Source organism: Oxyura jamaicensis, chromosome 2, assembly GCF_011077185.1.
Source record: "Oxyura jamaicensis isolate SHBP4307 breed ruddy duck chromosome 2, BPBGC_Ojam_1.0, whole genome shotgun sequence".
Classification (NCBI taxonomy): domain Eukaryota; kingdom Metazoa; phylum Chordata; class Aves; order Anseriformes; family Anatidae; genus Oxyura; species Oxyura jamaicensis.
In genome coordinates, this window is record NC_048894.1 from 50,626,329 (window position 1) to 50,650,615 (window position 24,287).

Here is a 24,287-nt window from a genome sequence, read left to right on the forward strand (position 1 = left end):
CCTCAGGAGCAGTCTCTCCTGCTAAGCCTCATGGCTCTTTTGAAGGCCAAGCAGCGAGGTATCTGGCACAGCAAGCCAGAAGACAATTAATTTATATGACCCCTGGGTTTTGCCAATAAATATTTTCTCCAGAGTTAAGAAGAAACGTAGATGCTCTGGTTTTGTATTCTCTTATGCATAAAGTATTTGGAAACAAAAACCTATTTTCCAGCTTAAACTTGCATCTGAATCACTATTTTCTAGTAAGTGGATTAAGATGAACGTACACCGTTCCTTGTACATTTTCATACTGCCACATTTGCAGCCTTGTCTTCCTGCTGTATAGTCATTTAATAGCTGTATTGTGGCTATCTCTCCTACTAAACAAAATGAGAGCTCTACATTACAATGAAAAGCAAAATATAGGATTGAAAAAAACTGAAGTGCAAGAGATAAGCAATTCAGATGTGGAAGATAAATCTTCATCTGCTCCAGTCACTGCTCCAATGCACCAACCTCTTAAAATGTAGGGTTTGTGATTACTTTGCCATGCAATAAGAAGTTTATAACTACAAATTTGTCATCTTTATAAAGAGGTGAATCATAAACTCATGAATGGTAGATATAATTTATAGACCAATAAGATACATGTGAATACAAATTTGAGCTTCCCCTAGGTAGTCTGTATCACAGTCCACAGTCTCCATAAAGAGAATTTCCCTGTAGCAGAATTGTGTCTCTTGCACACGTTTCAGCTGAAGAACTATACTTCTAAAGAGGTTTAATGGCTTTTACATGTTTACACTTAATGATGTGCTTCATTTAAGCATTTTAGAGGTAAAGAAAATAACCATTAAAGGTACTGTCCAGTTACAGAAGTACTGTGTTCTTTATTTCTTCCATCATTCTTTCAAATGCTGAAAGCAACTTGCCACATGTAACTTCAGTCAGTATTTATCAGCTTGCCAACTATCACCTTCAACAAAAATCCTTTTGTGTGATATTGCTCTATATGATCAAAATAGCATGGCTTACAAAATTTGTTTATTACTTAGTACTATGTGAAAATCAAAAAGGTACACATGCAAATTAATAAACACATATTTTTAATGTATCAAATGTATTTTATATCATCATCAGAATTTGCACACCAGAACAGTCCAAGCTGTACACATGATGCATCCTGGACTTGTATATGTACGAATACGGTAACAAAACAAACATTAAAGGATCTTAACATACATTTGGATGTGTATGAGTGAATTAAAACTAAGAATTATATGTTAATCTGTTACTAAGCAAACATGAATTAAAATCATTGTTTTAAAAATCAAGTAGACCACTCCAATTCCATTCTAACTTCTGACCCTGAGGTTGAAACACAATGACAATATTTATGCAGAAAAAAAAAAAAATAAATGCTTTAATGCTTTCAGTTTTTTTTTTTCAATACTAGAGTAATACAGTATCACAATAACCATTAAAAAAAAACACAAACATAAACATGAAATAGATGTTTTAACAATACTCATTTCTAATATTGAGTGATGACTGTAATTCCTTCCTTTTAACCTCACTACTGATGTTATAGCATTGCTTTCGAAAACCCACACTCACGTGCCCTCAAGGGAAGGAAGAAAAAGAAAAGATACCATCTTGCTACACTTAAGAAACTGGGAATTTGATGCACATTACTTATTCCTACTGTATCATCTAAGAATATACCCACTAGGGTTTTGCAGAAGAAAATTGCAGATAAGACAGCTCAGAAAAAGGAAAGCTTAGCCTTTAGAACATAAAGAAAGTAGCACTCCCAACAACTTTGTTGATTATGCTTAGTAAAAATGTAAGGCAGCTTCTATGGTAAGTATTATAATAGTAAGACTAAATATTTTTTTTTACATTTAAAAATAGGGCATATCTTCTCTCTTCAGAAAAACATTCAAAAAATTATTCTTCCAAACTTCGGCCAAAGCAGAACATTACAGTGTCATGACATAAAAGCATGTGGAGTGTGAATGCACTGTGTGCCCATTATGCCTGCACTTTTATTTCCCAGGCTTCACACCACAGATTCTGTGTGTATGTATCAGAGTGGAATGGTAACAGGAGAGACAGAAAAAAACCACTCTCATTGTGTTTCATAAAGTGTATTACTAGGAAAAAATTCTGTAAAACACAAGTGCTATGCACATTCTGCTTAAATAGGAAGAACTGAATTGCTACAGATGCTGAATAGACTTCATATCAAAATTATGGAGCCTATAGAAATTTGAAATCAGTTTTCTAGACTGCGCCCTTTGAAAAAATAAATAGGTTCAAGTTACTTTTAGTGCCATCTGGTCATAAAAGTAGTCTGTAACTTAGAATTATTTTATGTTAGCCTCACATTGCATAACTCAATTCGCACTTTGGTATTTGTGTGTGGATGTTCACAGGCTAAGCACAATCAGGACATGAACAACAGTCTGGCAGATGTAACAGTAACAAAGCAAGACACAGGAAAATGGAGATTGCAGCCAACACTCTTACTGTGAATTTGGGTACCATACTGTTACTGAAGCATATGCGTACACAGAAAACAAATAATGTTTTATTACAAAGAGGACAGTTATCATGACACGCATAAGAACTCCAAGTCTCCATCTCAAAAGAGCTATGTAATCTGCTTTAAGAAAGACAGCTTCTGAAAAATGAGCACTGCAAACTGTCAAAGAGATACCCCCATAGGCTTTTATCATTATTTTACCATACATCTCAAAGCGATTTTTAATCCCAGTTCTGTATTTCTCACTTTTGTACTACCCCTAGTTAGTTATGCCCATACTACAGTATAGCCTAATCTCCTCCATGTTGACTGCTAATCCGATTCTTTAGAGAACAGTCCTAGTTCCATGCATTTTACAATCTCATTTAAAACAGAATTCATTTAGTTCTAAGAAACAATTGGAAGAAATAAGCACACAGACGAGCGTAACAACGCAACATCAATTATTTATGATAAAAAGAATAATTTATGGCAACGAAAAACTTGTCTTTTACATTCATTAAAATCCAGTGTAACTAAACAGACTTTTCTCCCAGTTACTCTTCTCGTGGGTACATAACTAAGAAAAAAGTAAGTTTTATGAGAACACCCTTTAAGCTTCAGAGAAGCATTACACCATTATTTCTATATTCTTTAGAGTATGATTTCTATACTCTTTAGAGTAAATAGCATCTTGTGTAATAAGACAGAAAATAGTGCCTGCAGAAGGGAGTCACTTAATAGTCACACTATTTCAAGGTAAATAGCTTTTGTTACTGTTCATGATTCTCAGAAAAGAATAACTTAATTTCTAGTGATCACTGTCATAAAAACTTTTGCTATGCCTTGTATGTTTTCAGGGCTTCTCTCAAGCTAGAATTAATGTAGATGAGGCTACATTTTTTTTTTCCAGTCATACAGACAGGGAATTTAATAATTTTCTTATTTATACACCCATATAAGAAAGTGAAGGCTGTAAAGTGAATTTGACAAACATTTGTATTGTTCAATAAAGATGAGCTACAACTAACTTGTTTTCAGCATTTTTTTTCTGATGTACCTATAATAAAGTTCTACACATAATAAACAGAATAAGTCTAAAGCAATTTCCACTTTACCACAGCTTCAGGGGGAAATTACAGTTCACATTCTAGAAAACGATGCTTTCCCTCAGTAGTATTACAGAAAGGGTTCAATACTCACAAGTTACAAGGCATAGGAACACCAAAAGTAGAACAAAATCCATGCACTTCTGGCCATTGCCATCCTGACATACAGACAACAGAATAATTAAAAGCCTACAGCCCAAACTCCAAAATCCTCCAATATCCAATATTTGGAATGAAAGATGATGCCATAAAATGGTAACCAGCAATTTCTAGAGAGGCAACAGATCTAATTAAAGTGTGGCAGCAAGAGCTCTTGCTTACCTATTTTCATTCTCACTCCGTGAGCTAGCTGAAGTCTGATTAAACAATCTGAAGAACAGTGAAGATAAGAGATTCAGAAGATACTGATATCTGTAAGCAACCTTTCTTTCCTCCTTCCATTCCCCCTCCAGAAAAACACCTTCAGTATATTTCCTTGCTAGAAAATAAAGATGCAGTAGCATTAGATAAGAAAAAAGGCAAAGAAGTGCTGTAGAAGCCCAGATTGAAAGACTGCCCTCCTGAAATGTCATTCAGTTTAGCTGCAGTAATGTTATAATGCAAGAATATCCTTGAGTGCCTAATGTTTATCTCTCCCACCTGTGAAATACATAGTTTTTCAGTCTAGGCAGTAAGCACTAAATATTCAAAACATCTTCATGAAGTTAATGGACCTGAAAGTGTTCAGCACCTTTGAAATCTTTCTCTACTTATCTCTCTTTACATGACTTTCTGAATCAAATGCAAGAAAAGATGACTTACAAATGTATCAAGTTGCTTTGTAGAAGCACAAACTTAACTTTCAAGAGACCTAAAGATTCTGTGGTGAAAGGAACTTGTAGTCCCTCAAACTTGCAGTCCCTCAAACTTGTAGTGCCTTGTAGACCCACTGATCACTAGGTTCCAATCTAGACACAAAAATGAATATACTTGAGTGTGTATCTCATGAAAAAAAAAAAACAAAGATGGTTTTACTTTTTAGTGCTAATTTAGTACTTTTATAAACACAATTCATTTGAAACAATAAGAGAGACATTGGATGGAGTAGTTCAGACTTCAACTGTAGACAAAAGAGTGAAGAGTTTAGAAAATGAGGTGCAAACATACAGATAAGTACAAAATACACTCAGCATTTTCTTAGCAGAAAATGTTATAAGGATTTTAAACAGATGACATCTGCATTTGCAGTAGTTAGACTGACAGAACAAATGTACTAATACTCATTAAAAAAGCCTACATCTGAAAGACCTATCATGGTTTATTAGGTCCACGATTAGCACATCTGCAAACTGAGCTCTATGAAGTCTCTCTCTCTGAGAATCAAGAGTTAATTTTCAAGAAGAAAGCAAAACACATTCATGCTGCTAAAGAAAAATAAGAGAGCTGTTGCAGTATGCTTTATAATTGTCTACATTGTTAAAGTGAGTGGAAAAATGTACCTAAGAATTGTATATGGTTATTTATGTATTTTTACATGACCCTGGTGGTTGTTTTCAAATTCTAGCTTCAATAACTGTCAGGATAATGTGCTAAAGACACTACTACCACTGCCACAAGGCCTGGGATGGCTTCTAAGCAGCGGGATGTCTGCAATAGTTGCAAATTTGATGACAGCTCATTTAGCTGTTTATCTTTCAATATGGACTTAATAATATTTAGGAGCTTACTGTAAGGCCTACTTTCAGAAGAAAATTATGTACAGTTACAAATTATTCACAGTGTTCGGAATTTTCTTGACCATCCAAGTCATAGTATTTAGAAACAAGCTTTTGAGAAGATTTCTCTTCCTCTTTTGTTTTATCAGTCAAAAATGAGCTATTAGAAAATACAAAAGTTTTCATGTAGAAGACTTCCAGACAGTAAGATACATATTTACATAAGAAATACACAGTTACATAAGAAATACAAAAAGAGACCATGATAAATGTCCAGATTGCCCACATAAGCTTTTCTGGCATTTGTCGCTATGACCAGAATGAGAACAAGGTCACAACAGGAGACTAGAACATTGGAATTATTGCATTTGAAATTGCTTGGAAATGAAAGAAAAAAAAAGAAAAAAAAAAAAGCCATACTGAAACATACTGGATTAAAATTATATTTGAGAAAATTATATTTAAAAGTTTATTCTATTAGTCGAGAAAGCAGACTATGAAATGTTTGATACAGACTTACAGATACTGCTGGAAAATCTACAACTAGCAGGCATCCAGCATGACTGGGAAGAGACAGTAGCTGAGACCACTCCTAGGCACACCATTCTGCCCTTAAGCAGACTGTTGTGTCTGTGCAAAAGGAGGTGCCACCTGGCAGCCACTGCAACAAAACAGACAAAGCTAAGGGCAGATGAAGAGAGACATGAGACACTGCTGAATCCCTTAAAATCCTTAAAAAAGGGATTAAGAGGTGGCCTAGAAAGCTGCTGAAGCTACCTTTTGTTGGCTTAACGCCGTGTAAAGGAACAGGGAAGAAGATAGCATCCCTGAAGGCAGTTGTCTCAAAGGACTAGGTAGCATCTTCTCTCATTTTGGACATTAAGTTTCTTCAGGCACCTGCAGCAATAATCCATTATTTGCCAGGCAACTAAGATTCTAGTTTACATCGAAGTGATTAATCACCTTCCAAAAGTTCAATTTATTTTTCACTGCACTCATTTACTATTGGTCCTTTACTTTCTTTCTCCAAGTGCATGTAATTGTGCTCCTGCATATGCTGAAAAAATCAATTCTTCATTACCATTGAAAGTTATTGAGGCTAGAACAGGATTGCTAGTAGTCCTCTGATTTTAATGGAGTAGAAGATGCAAAAAAGAAGAGAATTTTTAGCCTGACAGGGCCTTGACTCTCGCTTCTGGCAGCCCAAGTTTGCTGATGATATTGGAAAGCGCACATATTTCCAGTATGAATTATGAGACAATCCCGAGTGAACAGCAGCAGCCACCCACAATTAATGTTACACTTCCATCTCATAACACACACACAGACACACACAAAAAACTTGGGAGGCAAAAAGCTTTTCCTCAGCTTCATGCCACTTCCAAAAATACAAATAAAGCACTTCAGCCTGCCTCTAAATTTCCCTGTCTCCTTCTCCACTCTCCCCCTCTCATTTGTCTAGATGTTGGGTTTACTATCCTATTGTCTTATGAAGGGGCAGTAATAGGGAAGGATTAATAAAGGCTTTGATCAAGATCACAATTACTTTACAAACCAGACAGGTAAGAGAATGCAGTATGGTCAACTATCAACAAGAAATTTGAAAACACATCACCAGTCTAAGGATTTTTTAATGGGTATATATTCACATTGTCTCTGAATATTTGAGTAATTACAGAATATGACATTCGGGTTCTATAACTGAAATATACTCCAGTTGTTTGCCTTTATGAGCAAAAGTAAATTTCAGAGGATTAAGTTTCAAAATTTTGAGATAATTAAATCAGTCTTGCTCTTTTTGTAACTAAAAACACCCTCTTTCTGAAATATAATTTATGCAGAATCTCGAAAGTTCAGACCACTTGAAAAAGAAAGACAACTCATACGTTGAAAAAATGAAGCTGCAATTAAAAGAATTTCTGATATAAAACTAAATTGGGCTCTGGATTAAATTTATTAAGCAGCAGCTTCTAATGTTCCTTTTTATGCAAACATATTGAAATTAGTATCTCATCCAAATGAATATCTCCTCCTCTGTATCAGTCAGTTTTGAGAGTAGTCACTCCACATTCACAGGTAGTGACAAAAAATATACAACTGCATGGACCCTCATCAAAGTACAAATTGTACAGGACTACCTTCTAAACTGATCAGCAAACCCTCATTTTTTTTAATGCTGTTCCTCTCTAGCACAGTTTACAAATGACTCTTTCATTAATAATATATATATATAGATATTGAATCTTTGTGTCAGCTACTGACCTATCAGCTACACAACAGCATTTTCCTGAATGTTAGAATTTGCAGAAATCTCAATGCAAAAAGGACAGCAAAATATCAAAGAACACATTTCTGAGTACAAAACAAGGCTTCTCTGGTACTGCTTTTCAGTCCTGATGGGTTTGAATTTCAAACTACAATTTGTTATCCATCTGGATACTAAACCAAAAATGTTGTTACCTCTAAGTACAAAGTACTGCATATCAAATGACTGCAATGGAATATCAGTCTCTGTTTTTAAAGTACATTTCTAGGGTTTCTGCCTGAGGAAAGAGTCCTCAAAGGGAGGAAGAAAAAGTGATGCCTAGTATCACAATTTCAGAGAGTCTAGAATGCTCCATTCTTTTAAAAAGTGAGTTTTAATGCAAAAAATTGTTTTTGAGAACTCTAGCTTCTCTATAAAACATTCCGTACTCAGTGGGATATGAACAAATCCCCATCGTCAGAAGGAGATACCTCTGCAATCAATTCTTGGCTCTCCAGAGGAAGGAAAACAGTTTACAATTTTTCTGGGAGAAACAGAACTCCCAGAGTATTTCATTGGTCTGATAGGGAAAAGAAAGATTCAGGAGTCCCTAACATCTTTGCTATCCAAAAACCAAAGAGATCATATAGTTCATTTTTTTTCCTTCTTTCCTTCATTTTTACTTCCTGTATTTCATGCTTATTTGCTCAGACGTCTGAAATCAAGTTATTAAGCACTTAACTGATAACCGTATTATTCTTTGGCGTGTGACTTTACTTCTTCAGCAGGTCAGCCTATGGAATTATTGGTTTAATAAAGCTTTAAGTGAAGATGCTATCACAGTAGATGTCACATTTTAGAGATGAAGGTGCCATTTGGAATATACTGATAAGACTGTACATTTCCTGTAGGAAATTTCTAAGATGACTTTATGACCCTAGGAATATGAAAAGGAGATATAGGGTGTTCTACTTTTGTTTTATTTTTCCTATTTGATAAATGGAAGATGGAAATAATCCCTTTTGGCTATTAAAGTAGTTCAAACACATATTTAATTTTAGCTATTTTGGCTCTAGGCTCTGGAGTTGTCTGCAGCAATGTTAAGTCCTGGCAATCTCAGCGCTCAGACCTTTATGGGAATATCTACATGGAATGCAATAGCTGGCTGCTGCCATAGGAGGAGAGACTACAAATGAAGACACTAGGCTCTTAAGTGCAAGAGAAATAAAAAAAAATCGCTTTACAGATGTGCATGTGTTCAAATATCCAAAATGTTTTCTCTGTCCTGCATAGCTTCCTCATCCTGCTGCCATATGGTATAAAGAATTTTCCATTTTAGCATTCAGAGACTGTTTTCTAACAGGAAGTACTAGATAATTTGGTAGTTTCTTAATAAGCAGGATAAATAAAGTTTATTGTTATTCAAAAAGAAGACATCAAGACAATTATATTTTCCTTGTAAAACTGACTACAAAAAGTCTGTGAAAAAGATGTATGTCATAGATTACTTTATATTCAATGACCAGCTGTTTTAAATTTGGATATTAACTAATTCACGCTTTTCTCTGTGCAAGAGCTGAGTGATATAATAAATTCCCATATGCCCCAACATGTGCCAGCTATAATAGGTTATCGAAAATCCAGCTGCTGTTATGATAATAGTTGCCAATGTTAGAACTACTGAAGAGAATAATGAATCAGCTTCAAATCAACCAAGACATAAACTGACCGAGTTCTAAGATACATGGGAATACAATATAGCTGCTTATTAAAAAGTAAAATTGACCCAAAGCCACATGAAAATATCAAGAATTCATGTGCATTGTTTAGGGTGGAAAACTGGTGTCAGATCAACGTATAATGACAACAAAGATAATAAATAGTGAACCTGTATTTTCATAATCAGCTCCATTTCAATCAACTGCTGTAAATGTACAGAAACGTACTATAAAAGAAAAAAAAATTGCAAATAGACTCTATTCTGTTGTACTTTGTTTTTCTTTCTTACATTTCACAATTCCCATGCAGCTCTTGCATGACATTTTACATGCCTAGACTGCTGGATTTTTGAATAACCATGAAAAATCGACTATAAAAATGATTATGAGAATGTTTGCTTTTGTTTTAATATCCAATATTTTAATGTAATTTTAGAGCCAAAGGCATCCCTTTGAATTAAATTCCCCCTCTTAGTTCATTAAAAGAAACATAAAAAAATAAGATTGAGAGAAAGTAGCCAAACAAGATAACTGAATTCATTCTCCAGACAGATGTTTTTATGACAATTGGCACAGTAATACACACAGAAATATGTCAATATTTAATTTTAAAAGCTAAGAAGACTTCATTGGATTTTAAATTAGCACTTGTGGTTACACCTTTGCACGTAAATGCAACTATTGTGTTCACGTCAGCATAAGTACAACATTACGATATATACTTCTCACAATTAACTGTTCTTAAGGAAAATAATTTTTAAATTAACCTATAAATCATCCATTCCATAAGCAGGATGATAGTATTGCTTTATCAGTGTAAATGTACACCAGTCAAAGGACATAAAATAGCATTTATTTTTTAAAAAATACCCATTTACATTAGCTGGAGCAGGATCATCTCTATAGCACAAAGCATACAATGTTCAAAAGCCACATTAAAGACTTCAACAATTTTAACTTCAAGCAGTCTATATATAGTGTTTAAGTATAAAAAATAATCTAAGAATGTATTATTTGAAAAAGATTAGGAATATATTGACAAATTAAAAGCATGTCATGCAGAGATTTAAGATGCTTATAAAATCTCAAGCAAAGGGTCAAACCACATCAAGGATCATACAAAAATGTCAAACTTTGAAAGCTTAAGGAAGTTCATTCTTTTTTAATACCTTAATGAAGAAGTTGCAAGTTACTGTGTTTTCAGCTACATGTTCTTGACATTAAAAAAAAAAACAAAAAAAAACATAAACAAAAAAAAAAATAACCAACAAACCCCAAACCACTGTTATTTTCCTCAAATATTAATAGACTTACTTTTCTTTAAGGAAATCCACTACTCGTTTGAAGTCTGCCACACAGTATTCTCTTTTCATGTCCATGAGCACGCTGTCAGAGGCTGACTGGACCGGTATGTGCAGAAAAGCATACACTCTTGGATGATTGAGAATCTTTGCCATTTCCTACGAGTTATTCAAAAAGGGAAAAAAAAAAAAAAAAAAAAAAAAAAAGGATTATGAAACCAATACACAAATCTCCTTTAAATTCATATGTGGTACATATCATTCGTAATACTTCTGAAACCCAAATAACACGGAGTTACAGCAGCCCAGTTGAGATAGTAGGGACATATGAAAATATATGGAAACAATTTTGTTTTTAAAGAAAGAAGAAAGCTATGGGATTACATTTCTTTTGAGATGGGCTTGACATTCCCTAAGTAGTACTAGTTATCCATTTAAAAGAAAACTTTAGATGAAAAATATTATGAAAATCAGTGCTTTCAGACAGTGGCTGTTTTCAGTTTCATTAGATGGCAAGGGTTAGCTGCTTTCCTGTCAAAAGAGTTCTCAGATGCCAATATATGAACGTCTCTAATTGGAATATCCTTAGAGTCAGCAATTTGCTAATTAAAGTATATCTGATCATTTGCAAGACTGCTCCAATACTAGTCTGAAATCACTTAACTGTTTTATTATAGACTCCAGAGATTAAACACATTTGGTTATAAAATTGATAGAACTAAGCAGCGTACTGCTAAAAGCACGGTAATGGCTTGAAAAGAGGCAGGAAATGTTATACATTATGTACAGGTACAAAAGGACAGGAAAAAAAAAAGAAAAAAAAAAAAAAAGGTAAAGGTAACAGAGAATGCCAAAAAAAAAACTCAAAATCAAAGCCAGACCAAACCCCAGACTGCCACTTGGCATGGTGATGGAATATAAGATGGGGAACAGAATGCGGTGCTAATGTTTCTTTCATTTTTACTATCTCCATAACTAAGGACATAAAGACTAGTAAGAAGGCTTAAGTATTTTACAAACGGAGACAGAACAGCATCTAGACAGTAAGCAGTATGGTAAAATATAGCCTGTTAATCTTTCCCCTGGAAAAAAACAAAACAAACAAAAAAGCAAACTTGGACAAAAAACATATTACACGCAACAAGCAGGTGTTCACCAAAGGCTTTCGCTTTCTCCCTGCGCAGTTAAAGTATATAGGACATGGCCTGGGGTTGAGCACTGCCTACTCCTCTGCCATGTGCATTGTACGTGCTCCAGCCAGGCTCGCTCAGACCATTTCACCTTTCTTTGATAGCACACACATTCTGTTTGACAACAAATACTGCTGTCAGCTTTAGTTGTTAAATTGCAACTATTTGCAAATTCTTTCCAGGCCATTAATCAGCAATAGTAGTCATGCGTCTAGATTTTCTCTCAGTATTTATACAAGGTTGGCCTAGCACAAGAGGTTAGCACCCTTGTGCCTTTTCACTTTCAGTTATCTGCTTCTTAAAAGCACCAATTTGCTATCAGGAAGGCCAACTTGGTAAGGAGGGCTTTAAACTAGGAAAGACAAGGGAAATAGAGAGTTACAGGGATGGGGTAAGCAGCAAAAAGGGTCCAGGAGGTTCCTGCAGAGCATTGACAATAACTTTTTGACACAGGTAGTGGAGGATCTCATGAGGAGAGGTGTGCTGCTGGACCCTTTATTAACAAACCAATAAGGGCTGATTGGAGATGTGAAGGTCAGGGACAGCCTTGGCTGCAGTGACCGTGAAATAGATGGGGTCAGGACCTTGCAAGGAGGAAGCAAGGCAAAATGTAGGATTGTGACCCTGGACTTCAGGAGAGCAAACTTTGGCCTCTTCAGGGACCTATTTGGAAGAATCCCATGGGTTAGGGCCCTAGAAGGAAGGGGGATCCAGGAGAGCTGGTCAATATTCAAGCATCACTTTACCCAAACTAAGGATCAGCATATCCATATGAGCAAGAAGGCAAGCAAGAAATATAGGAACTCTGTCAGAGTATGCAGGGATGTGATGAGGAATGCCAAGGTCCATTTGGAATTAAATCTGGCAAGGTATGTCAAGGTGTACGGGGTCTGGTTTGAATGGAGTTAACTTTCCCCACAGCAGCCCATCCAGTGCTGTGCTCTGCATGTGTAGCTAGAACAGCAGCGGTATCACACCAGCGTTGTGTCTGCTGCTGAGCCCTGCTAGCACAGCCTCAGGACCCTCTCCAACACCCCTCCGGCAAAGAGCCAGCATTCTGGGGGCTGGCAAGAGGTGGGGAGGAGACATCACCATCTTTGAAAGGTTGTGGAGAACAGGGGAGGTCCCTGAGGACTAGAAGAAAGCCTATGTCACTCCAGTCTTCAAAAAGTGCAAGGAGAAGGACCCAGGCAACTTCAGGCCAGTCAGCCTCACCTCCATCCCTGGACATGGAGCTACTGGAGTGAGTGCAGAGGAGGGCTACAAAGATGATTAGGGGACTGGAGCATCTCTCATGAGGAGAGGGTGAGGCCTGTTTAGCTTGGAGAAGAGAAGACTGAGAGGGGATCTTATCAATGTATATAAATAAGTGAAAGGAGGGTGTAAGGAGGATGGAGCCAGACTCTTTTCAGTTGTGCCCAGCACACCAGGCCATGGGTGCAAACTGAAATGCAGAAAGTTTCAGCTGAATATTAGAAAACACTACTATGAGAATGACAGAGCACTGGCACAGTTGCCCAGAGAGGCTCTGGAGTCTCCTTCTCTGGAAATATTCAAATTCTGCCTGGATGTGATCCTGTGCAATGTGCTCTAGGTGAGCCTGCTTGGCAGGGGGGTTGGACAAGATTTGATCTGCAGAGGTCCCGTCTAACCCCAAACATTCTGTGACCGTGTGATTTTAGAACAACTGCTCTCTCAGTGCATACCTTTCACCCAAGAAGTTTTTATTTACAAAATCTGAAAACTCTCAAATCACTTTATAAAGCAGCTTTGAAGGTTTCTGTCTAAACTTCTATTACATGTCTATGATAAGCAATTACATTACTCAGTGGAATACCTACCCTATCCCAGATATGTAAACTAAATAAAACAGTAATAATTTTATTGAAAATGGAGGGTGTACAATTTGATGCACAGCAAGGGTGTGTGCAGCTGGCTCTCAATGGAAGCCAGAGGTATTTAGGCTCAAGAGGTAATTAGCTTCAAGACCGAAACTGTCTCATCCATACAAAGCCATTTTAAATGGAACCACTTCTCTATGTCCTTAATTTTAGACATTCACCTAGAATACATTGTTCAAATGAAACAAGATAAAACAAGTTCTGTAAAATAATGTCACAAAATGGCGAAACTTTGTTTTTTCCTCATTTAAGCTTTAGAAAATACCATAAATTAAGTTTATTCAAAGCATTCTAGTAGTCATGTGTTAATTTTTTTTTTTCATCAGTAGCATGTTTCTAAAATATCACAAATGGCAGAAGGGCTGGAACCAAGCTATATACCACAACCCTACTGCTTAACTCTTAGTTCAAAATACTTCACTCAGTCTTCAAAAACAGACTTATGATACAAGAAACCAATGAAAGCCAAGTTTCATAATATGCTTCTGAATCTGCCAAGTTCATAAAAATAACTCTACAACATAGAAAGAATTAGTTCTCTCTCACTCCTTTCAAACTTGGCAACTTCTGAAAAACAGCCTCTTCACTAAGTGATCACTTTGTGAATTCATTTTGAAGGTAATCAACTACTACTTAGAATTTCTAGCTACAAAAGCATATTTTTATCCCAGCTTTTGCAAGGCTAAGGACCATTTGATAGAAATCCATAGATTTCTATCGCAACCAAGATCTTGGAATATTATGTTTAAAAAGTTATGATTTTTTTCCTTTCCCTCTGCATTCATACTAAACAACACTTATATTTTTAAATTTTCTCTTTTTTAACCTTAAAACACAGATTGATTCTTTCCATGATAGTAGCTGCTTTTGAATTTTGTACAAAACTAGCCACATATTGCAGGACAGCAGGCAATAAAAGCACAAATAGCTTGTAGTCACCTGTGTTAAAGAAACCATATATAGTAAAGAATGAGAAACTACCTTGTCTTACCACACATTTCATATTGTTTTTTAAAGTCACAACTGAGGAACTTCTCTAAACTTTTTTTTTTTTTTTAATTTGGTTTCATTTTTCTTCCTCTTTTCTTTGCTGTAAGAAAATTACAATGTTGCTGCAAAATATTAAACGTAGAAATGCTAAAAACTAAAATGTCCTCTCCTATCCAGAGAATAGCTGGGTGAAAAAAAAAAACACAACAACAACAACCAAAAACACCTCCTAGACCAGGTAGTTTTTTAAATCTTACAATAACTCGCATAAACCTGATGGTCTCACATTTGATCTACTTCAGGGGCATGTGCCAAAAGGGAACTTTGAACAACACTTCCTGTAAGAACTAAACTGATATGTATTCAATGGTCATACTTAATAAGACTCTAGACAAAACTGCTTCTTCTAGCTATCTCCCATTAAAAAATAATCGTGACTTCTGCAAGTCCTGCAGTTACTATTGTGGATATCTTGCAGGATTAAGAATACAGCCATTTTCATGTAAAGTCATTTCACTTGGCTCTGTACTGAACGAGCACAAAAAGCTTTTCAACAGTCACTACAAGTCTCTGTATGCATCAAAAACAAAAATCCTAAATGGAATAAATCCAGAATGTTCAGTTATGCACTAAGTAATATTACTGACAATTCCACTGCATTGTTTTGTTTTAGAAGGATGCACATCAGTCTCTCAGAATCAAAGAAAATGAATTCTTCAAAAAGTAAATTGCTGTCTTATGTATGAGAAATGCATGCAGAATACATATTACATATCCAGCAGCCCTCATACAGTCTAGTTATGGAGGTCACAGGCTTCAAGCATGCTCTGGACCCTCAAAGCTCCTACGGAATAGAATATTGCAAATTCTACCTTTAAGTTCTTTCTTCGCGTACTTTCTATATCTAAAGCTACACAAAAGATGCTACAAGCACTTCAAGTACTGAATTTCTATTGAGTATATTCATGCATTTTCAGACATAAACCTGAATCAAACACAGCACTGATGATCTGATTTCCCACCAAGTATTTCAGGACCATAACTATTAACTTGGTGGATTTAACAGAACAGAAATTATTAACACCAAATAATCAGACACAAGACAGAAATGAGGAGGCACTGTGTCCTTATCATTTGTTCTCTAAGTACCACTAGTGCTTTGCTTTTTTTGTTTTTAACTTACGTGTCACAACCAGAAACTCAGAATGAACAGCTCAGAAGGAAACAGAATAATGAATTAAAAGAAATTTTTCCATCATAGTTTCAGATATCTGCATAAACCAATCTTCCAAACTTTCTAAGTGCTCAATTATAAATACAACATCCTCCGGCAAAACCATAATGTCAGATCATTCCAGTCTTACCGTTTATCCTCCCTCCACCTAGCACTACACTGAAGTACTTCACCACATAGGTGTGATTAAATACAGCCATGTGCTGGATTGTCATACTTAGTTAATCCTGACAGATTTTCCCACACCACAGACTGCACACAGAATACTAGTTTTTATCACTTAATAAAACTATTAGTTAATATCCCAGAGAGAGCTTGAAGGACATCAGAGGCTCATGTACAATTGCATTTTAAAGTGTCTCAACATTCTAAGCTTAACATCTGTTTCCTGTTGTTATATATATGTATCTTTCCAACAAAGTGTTTTGCATTAGTAGATATAATTGCATATTTCAGCTAGTGGGAAAAAATGCAATATACATTTTATGTATTTTTTTCCATCTGGAAATAATAAAGGAACAACTTTTTGAAATCTTAAGATGGCGAAAGAAAACTTCTGTCTTTAATCATGACTGAAACAGCTGATTGCCTTTTCCCCCTGTCCTATGGAATCTACTAATACCTACATGAATCAGGAGAACCACTACATGAAAAAGACATTTTATGTAGGAACAAAAAGTCGAAGAGTAGCACAATTTGGTTCAAGCTGACTTCACAAAAAGCAAAAGTCGTCTAGTGTCAGAATCTAACAATGCATGTGAGAGACCCTTTAGGAAAATGATCACATAGGAACTAATTCTTTCCAGTTCTTAGCAGCTGGAGTACATCAGAACATAAGGCACATTGCCTGGTCAGTAAATTTTATCCCAACAATTACAATATACAAATTTAACCACCTAACCAGAAAATCAATCCTTCTGTTTGTAATGACATGATGCACAACCATGGAGAATCACAAAGACAATAAACCTCAATATCCACACATATCTCTGTCAGTATCAGCAAGCTTTTCAGACAGTGATTCTTTCTCCTAAAGTAGGCAGAGGTCCAGTATTTGAATTCTCCCTCATGTTTGAGTCACAGTGATCTGAATAACTTGTTTCCTAGCGAAAGAATTTTGTCCTCTGCCAAAAGCGAAGCCCAAATAAATGCTCATCCATATGGAAACATGACAAAATGGCACTCCCTCAAAACTTCTTTCCCTTGTGGCAGATGTTAGTTTGAGATACGTAATGAGGGGTCTCCACTGATAGTTGCCATCTAGAAGCCCAGTGGTGCCACCACCAGCACAGCCTGGATAAAAATCAAGTGGCTATGGTCCATTTTTACATTCCTCTGCTACAGTGGAATTCAAAAACAGATGTGATCTAGTGATGGATGCATGGCAATGATGACAGTGTGATTGTGGCTAGAAAGCCCATAACACTTTTGTTAAAATTTGAACAGGGAACCCCTCGTGCCTCCCCTGAGTAATGGGGTTGTAAAAACCCAAGAATGTATAGGATGCATAATCATGAAGCTCCCAAAGCATACTGCTCGGAAGGCAATGCCTCTCCCTCATCTGGACAAGAATTTGGGGAGCTGTAATAAAGCCACATGCTGGACAAGGTGAGTGGCAACCCCTGTCCCAGGTAATGATACAACACACACACACAGGACTAAGCAGCCCGTTAGGACAGAGAATTCACTTGGGAACAGCTAGATGCACACGTAATGCCGATCAATGTAACCTGAACCTTAAGATCAAATCTTTGGGCTGCCAGATGGAGAGAAAAAGTTTGTTTTGCCACACAGGAAAAATGCCTCCTACATTATCAAACAAAGAATTGGTATTAGCCCTGGCAGTCATTAGAAATGGGTACAAACCAGGCTGAAAGCCATGATTTGCCAACAGGAAAAGTTAGCCATAAGAGCCATAGGCTCGGCCCTATTGGTTCCCAGATGTTCTCCTCTGTGTGGGATCTCTCTGCTGCTTCCAAACTCATAAAATAGACTACCCTAAGCTAAGCTTAGCTAAGCTTAGCTAGCTTAGCTTAAGCTAAGCTAGCTAAGCAATTCTCTCCCCGACACGATTACGGATTAAGCTCAATCTCTGAAAAAAACACTAATCAAGCCAAACCAAAACTATCTATATGCCTTCAAAATTTTCTCATAATTTCTTTTATTAAAAATGAGGACAAGCTAAGAGGAGACCTTGTTAAAAAAAAAAAAAAAAGTGACAGATAATATTCATAATATTCCAGATAATACTGCAATACAATACTTTCATAGCCCAGTTGAGGTTTGTTCCATCTCTTACCATGAATCAGTATACAAAGAAACACAGAGCACCAAATACTAGCCATCTGATATATATTAAAAAAAAAAAAAAAACTTTTAAACACAGAAATGCCAAGAACTTTCCTACTAAATTAACAAGTATGCTTCTCTCCAAGATATTACTCTTAAGCTTGATATAACTGGTACACCCAAGAAGAGAAAGAACCTCTTTGCAGAGTACCATTTTTGCATCTATCTGATAAAAAACAGTAATTCTTAGTACAGATACCTGAACCTGGGTTCCTGAAATACTTCGTGATAAGAAAATTGGTATACCTACCCCAACCTGCCTACCAGCATTAACATAGGGCTGACTTTACATTGCGTAAAATGTGAAGCATTTTTTTGCTTTACACAAGGCTGCTTATTACTCACCTTGTTTGGAACTGTGAATGCGCGTAAGACACTGGAGTCTCCACAAGTGTGTCACCAAAACGTAGCTGATCCAGTGAGACATTTGGCATTAATAGCATAACATTGATTTCCTGAAGGCATTGAGGACCTTCAGTTCTCATGAGAACTTATGCAAGTTGTATGGTTGGAAACATGCAGTAAATAAATGGCTCAGTCCTTCAAAAGATGACAACTGTTAATGTTGCTATTGCAGCCATCACGGCAATCATAAAGAGACTCTGCACAGTTGACTTGTCCAGTTTCAATAAATGGATTCACTTTGAGGGGAAATATGCATTTAATTAACTGCTGGAGTGATGGCTTAATGACTTATAGCCAGCCAACCAAACAGTTAATGTTAATTCCTTGTGAAATGATTAATTCTGATCAGCTAGAAAACACACACCTTTTTCATTTTCTCCAAGGTGCTCTCTAATTTTTCATCATTAAGCACTATTCTAATGAAATGTTTTCTTCCAGAGGTAAATTAATACTCCTCTTTGCAATATGCATTAGAAACACACAGAGAAGTCCACTAAAAAGGTGATTTATTTCAACAGCACAGAGCTGCTTTAAATAATTTGCTGTCTCAATTATATGTTATATTATCCAGTAAACCCTTGAAAAGCAGGTAAAATGTAAGAGAAGCACACATTTACAATAGGCAAATACAACTGTTGCACTAATTTTTTGTCTTCAGAAACCTGGATTGGTGACCTGGAGCACTAGTTTTATCCACAACATGCATAAACTTATGCCAAAGCCTAATGAAGCAAGCAGTTTTACTGAAGATCATGCAGTTGCTGCAAAGCACAGTGAATGTGACAGTTCATCCCTCAAAGAAAACAAAGGGTTTTATGCATCTAAACTAAACAGAAATTTTGGAACAGCACAGAAAGTGGTTGGCAGAACCTGGCTATAACCTGGTTATAAGTAACTAGGAAAGTGAGATCTTATTTTGGTTTTCAGCGTAAGCACAAATACTAAAAGATGGTAACATTTGCTACCAAAGCTCTATTTTTGACATTAACTTCCAGACCTATGCCCTGAAGTGCATGGTAACAGCTAAAATTTTCATTTTACCTAGCAAAAATGCAATTTTCCATACAGGTATTACCTGGTCTTTGAATAAACAGCTTCATTAATGGTGATTTTTATTTTCTGCTAGTAATCCATCTGAAATGAAATTCAGCTCCAAAGGTCTGCTGTGAAGTGACGTTACATGTAATTGACAGACAACCTGACACTCAACATAAAACCTAGTGGATCTTTCTGCATTTGAACACTCTTCGTCCTTACGATATCTAACAAGCAAGAGAAACATTCATATGAGCAAATCATAATTAAGGTACGGGTAACATCAACAACTTTAACCGGTCAAGCAAAGTGCTACTTAATGTTAACCCCTTTCTCCCACATGAATTTTTATGCACAGATTATTAAATCCAGCAGAGCACTAGGAGCATGCATAAAATATCCTGTTCTGATGGAGAAATCAATCTTGCATAAATAAAGCAGTTCTTTCTCTGCTGTGTTTCTCCAAGCATTTTTTCTAGTACAGTTGTGAAGAAGAACAAGAGCCTCATTCCCACCACCACGAATATTCCTTTTTTACATTATCTGGAATCAAACAACTACTGTTTATCAAAGTTCCCAATACATCAACTTTTTTTTTTTAAGAATATTCAAGATTTACAAATACAACATTAAAACTTCATTAACACTAAAATGGGTTCTTATTTTACATTTAATAAGTCAAATCATTCCAACAGCTTACAGAAAATATGTCACCAATCATTTATGGACATTAAGAACTGCGAATCTGAGATTTTAAAACTTTAATTCGACAAAACAGTGTGACCTGTCTCTAAGTACAGCAGAGATTTATTCATCCCTTTTCTAATCACATAACATCCAAATATACATTAATTCTGTGGTGAACTCACCACTGAAAACGTTCTGCTATACTGTGTTTTAAGAAGTAATTTCAAGGAGATTATACTTGGAAACCCCAAAGATAAAGAATGTTTTAAGATGAAGGGCAGGAGAAACAAAGTATTTTAGTATCAAAGACGAACAAGAAAAGCTGGAACGCACAGACTAAACAAAGATGTACACATGGCCTCCATAGGACAAACAAGCATTTAACAACATAGCAAAGGAAACTATAATCAAGCTTTTTCCCCCCTCCTTTTCTACAAGCCCAGATGCAACCACTGCTCCCCCTCCTCTTAATAGCTGAGATTTCTTTCAATTTTACTGAGAGCAAGACAAACACAGTTTGCACATAGACGACTATGTAATTGCAGCAAGGGACAGTTGCATGGCCCACCAACTATAAAACACTACAAAACTCCTGGCAGTAAGAGGTCATAGACTTAACTATTCATTCATTTAAATATATACCACAGTTTTCATTTCTTCTGGTCAAATCAATAAATTTTAATTGGTGCTTTCAAATGCAGTGGTCTATGAAAATGACAAAAATAATACTAGAAACGAGGCAAATGCATGCCCTAGAGGCTTTTAATTCCTGAAATCATGCTGCCCTTTTACTTGCTGTTGAAGAACGTTTGTATATTGCTTCCTTTCAAAATGCATTTCAAATCAGCTTACACTCCAGCTTATTGAAAACTTCAGTTTACGCACAAAGCTCAAAAGTGTTTAGTGCATTCTTGGAGGCAAAAAGCACAATACAGAAAAAAGAATAGCAATTTTAGTGTAATACATATCTATGTGCTCTGTCAGGGCATATTTGAGGAAGCCATCTGTATGGCATTAGCTTCAATGAGGTTAAGGAACATAAACACTGAGCTGACATGAAAAATCAAAGCAAAAGAGCAAAGTAATACTGTTGCCACTCATGGCACACTTGGCATTCCTTACACATTTGAAGACACTGCCACCATGCAGATTCCATCTCAATGGTTGGTGTATCACTAAAATGTCGTGAATTAATAACAGAGATATAGCCCACAGATGGCATATGATATGGTTTGAGATAGACTCATTTTGACAGGTGACAAAGACAACTACTCATCTCGTTATGTGAAATTAAGCACTTACGGGAATGGCAGGTGTGAACTGCCTCCTTTATACAGATTTGGAAGCATCCCATCACTCACAGAAAGTGCTGTACTAAAATCCTAGACAAGTCTGGAAGCAGAGCTAGTGTTAAATCTGGAGGGGAAGTAAGCGAAGGCTGAGATGGAAGCGCAGTCCTCTCACAGTCTGGATGATCCACATTCCCTCCTGATTTGGCCAGAACCCCAGACACTGAATCAGAAAATGGAGTTAAAAACCTACAGAAAAATTGAAGTATATTCAAGACAAAAATCAGTCTCTAACACTGCTCCATTAACATTAATTCATTTCAACCAGCTATACAGATGGACCCATTTTTGACTTTTTGGACTAACTCCCATTTACCTTTTATCTACTACTACTGCTTTCATGGATTTTTTCCCAACCTTCCTTGTCCATCAGTCACTTCAAGTGGACATAAAACTGTCTCACTAGAGCATTAGCCAGTAACCCCATAATACAATTGTGGAATGAGTGCCTGGAGGTTACTTTTAAAGCAGGATGTACAACTTATCCACAGTTTTGTACACATTGATTGTATCAGACGACAATGGGGGAGGGGAGGGGAGAATATTCCAAGTTGGAAGAGACCCACAAGGATAATCGAGTCCAACCCACAGCACCACACAGGTCTACCCAAAAATTCAGACCATATGACTGAGAGCACAGTCCAAACACTTCTTAAATTCCAACAGGCTTGGTGCCGTGACTACGTCCCTGGGGAGCCTGTTCCAGTGCACAACAACCCTCACAGTGAAGAACCTCTTCCTGACATCCAGCCTGAACCTCCTCTGTCACAGCTTGACACCATTCCCTCAGGTCCTATTGCTGGTGACTAAAGAGAAGAGGTGGGTGCCTGCCCCTCCACTCCCCCTCATGAGGGCCACAATGAGGTCTCCCCTCAGCCTCCTCTTTTCCAGGCTGAACAGGCCAAGTGACCTCAGCCACTCGTCATACGTCTTCCCCTCTAGGCCCTTCACCATCTTAGTAGCCCTCCTCTGAACACTCTCCAATAGTTTCACATCCTTTTTGTACTGTGGTGCCAGAACTGCACACAGTACTCGAGGTGAGGCCATGCCAGCACAGAGTAGATCAGGATAATCCCTTCCCTCGACTGACCAGCAGTGTTGTGCTTGATGCACCCCAGGAAACAATGGGCCCTCCTGGCTGCCATGGCACACTGCTGGCTCATATTCAGCTTGCTATCAACCAAAAACTCCAGGTCCCTCTCTGCGGAGCTTCTCTCCAGTGTCTGGTCCCCCAGATATATATAAATATCTGAGGGGAGAGTGTCAAGAGGATGGAGCTGTCTCTTTTCAGTTGTGCCCAGTGACAGGACAAGAGGCAACGGACACAAACTGAGGCAGAAGAGATACCAGCTGAATATAAGGGGGCACTTCTTTACTGTGATGGTGAGAGACCACTGGCACAGGTTGCCCAGAGAGGTTGTGGAGTCTCCTTCTCTGGAGATATTCAAAGCCACATGGATGCCATCCTGAGCAATGTGCTCTAGGTGATTCTGCTCAGCAAATGGTTAGAATGTGTATCTTCAGATATCCCTTCCAACCTGGGCCATTCTGTGATTCTGTGTTTTTCTGATGATTCTATGATGACACCACCACTTCAGGTAACTAAGAGATTCTGTTCATTTCTACCATCCTCCATGGATAGCCAATAGTACTTGAGATGTCGACATCCTCCTGGTGGCATGTGAGATGTTGAGATCCCTCTGGGTGCAGGCAAGGCGTCGAGGTCTTTCTGGTGGAGCACAAGGCATTCAAGGTGCTCTTGGTGGGCCGTGAGTCTTTGAGATTCTGCCAGTGACCTGCAAGCGAGGTGCTGAGGACCGGAGTCGCTTGATACCCGCTTATCATCAGAGCAGCGTCCCGCAGAAGACAAGCATCTCCACACCAGGACAGAGGCGGGCACCATGAGCCAGCCACGCCAGGAGCTGCCAGCGGAGGCACCCAGACAAGAGACCTGCACCATCTGCCTGGGCCCGCTCGGCTGGACCCCTGCGGGCCCTCCTTCTGCAGGGAGTGCATCCAGCCCTGGGCAGCCCACAGAGCCACCTGCCCGCTCTGTCGGTGGCCCATCATAGCCATCGTGAGGCTGGTGCCGTGCCCCATGTGGGAAGCCTCAGCCTGCTGGCCCTGGGAAAGGTCCCAACGCAACGCAGGGTGGGGGCGGCAGCAGCAGCGGCAGCAGAGCCCTTCCAGCTACAGGTCCTGCAGGGTCTCGCCCAGGCACAGGCAGCGCAGCCCCTCCACACCATGACAGCTCGACCGCTGCTTCTCGTGGCATTGGGAGCAGGATGGGCGCAGACGGCCCTGGTCCCTGCTGAGCATCAACGCCAGGGACACGTCGTGGCTGCGCAGGACCATGCAGGAGGAGCACAGAACCAAGCAGGACACCAGACCAGGCCCCACAACTGAGCAGGTGGCTGGGCCTCGCCTGGGGTTGGGCTAGTGGCAGCAGCCACAATGACTGTTTCATTAAATTATTATATTATTTTTCAAAGACTCTGCCTGAAGTCACTGGTGCGGCGTCATATGGAGGGGGCTGAACGCAGCCTGCCCCCACCCCACAAATTGTCTGGGGAT

General features: G+C 37.9%; 1 protein-coding gene across 2 annotated transcripts in view; it reads right to left on the minus strand.

The window, feature by feature from the left end:
- Positions 1–24,287, minus strand: part of CDKAL1 (CDK5 regulatory subunit associated protein 1 like 1) — a 422,830-nt gene that overhangs the window by 130,966 nt on the left and 267,577 nt on the right. For both annotated transcript variants that reach the window (XM_035316554.1, XM_035316555.1), the window contains one exon: positions 10,587–10,732. In XM_035316554.1, the coding sequence (XP_035172445.1) occupies positions 10,587–10,732 (146 nt within the window). The remainder of the gene's footprint in view (positions 1–10,586; positions 10,733–24,287) is intronic.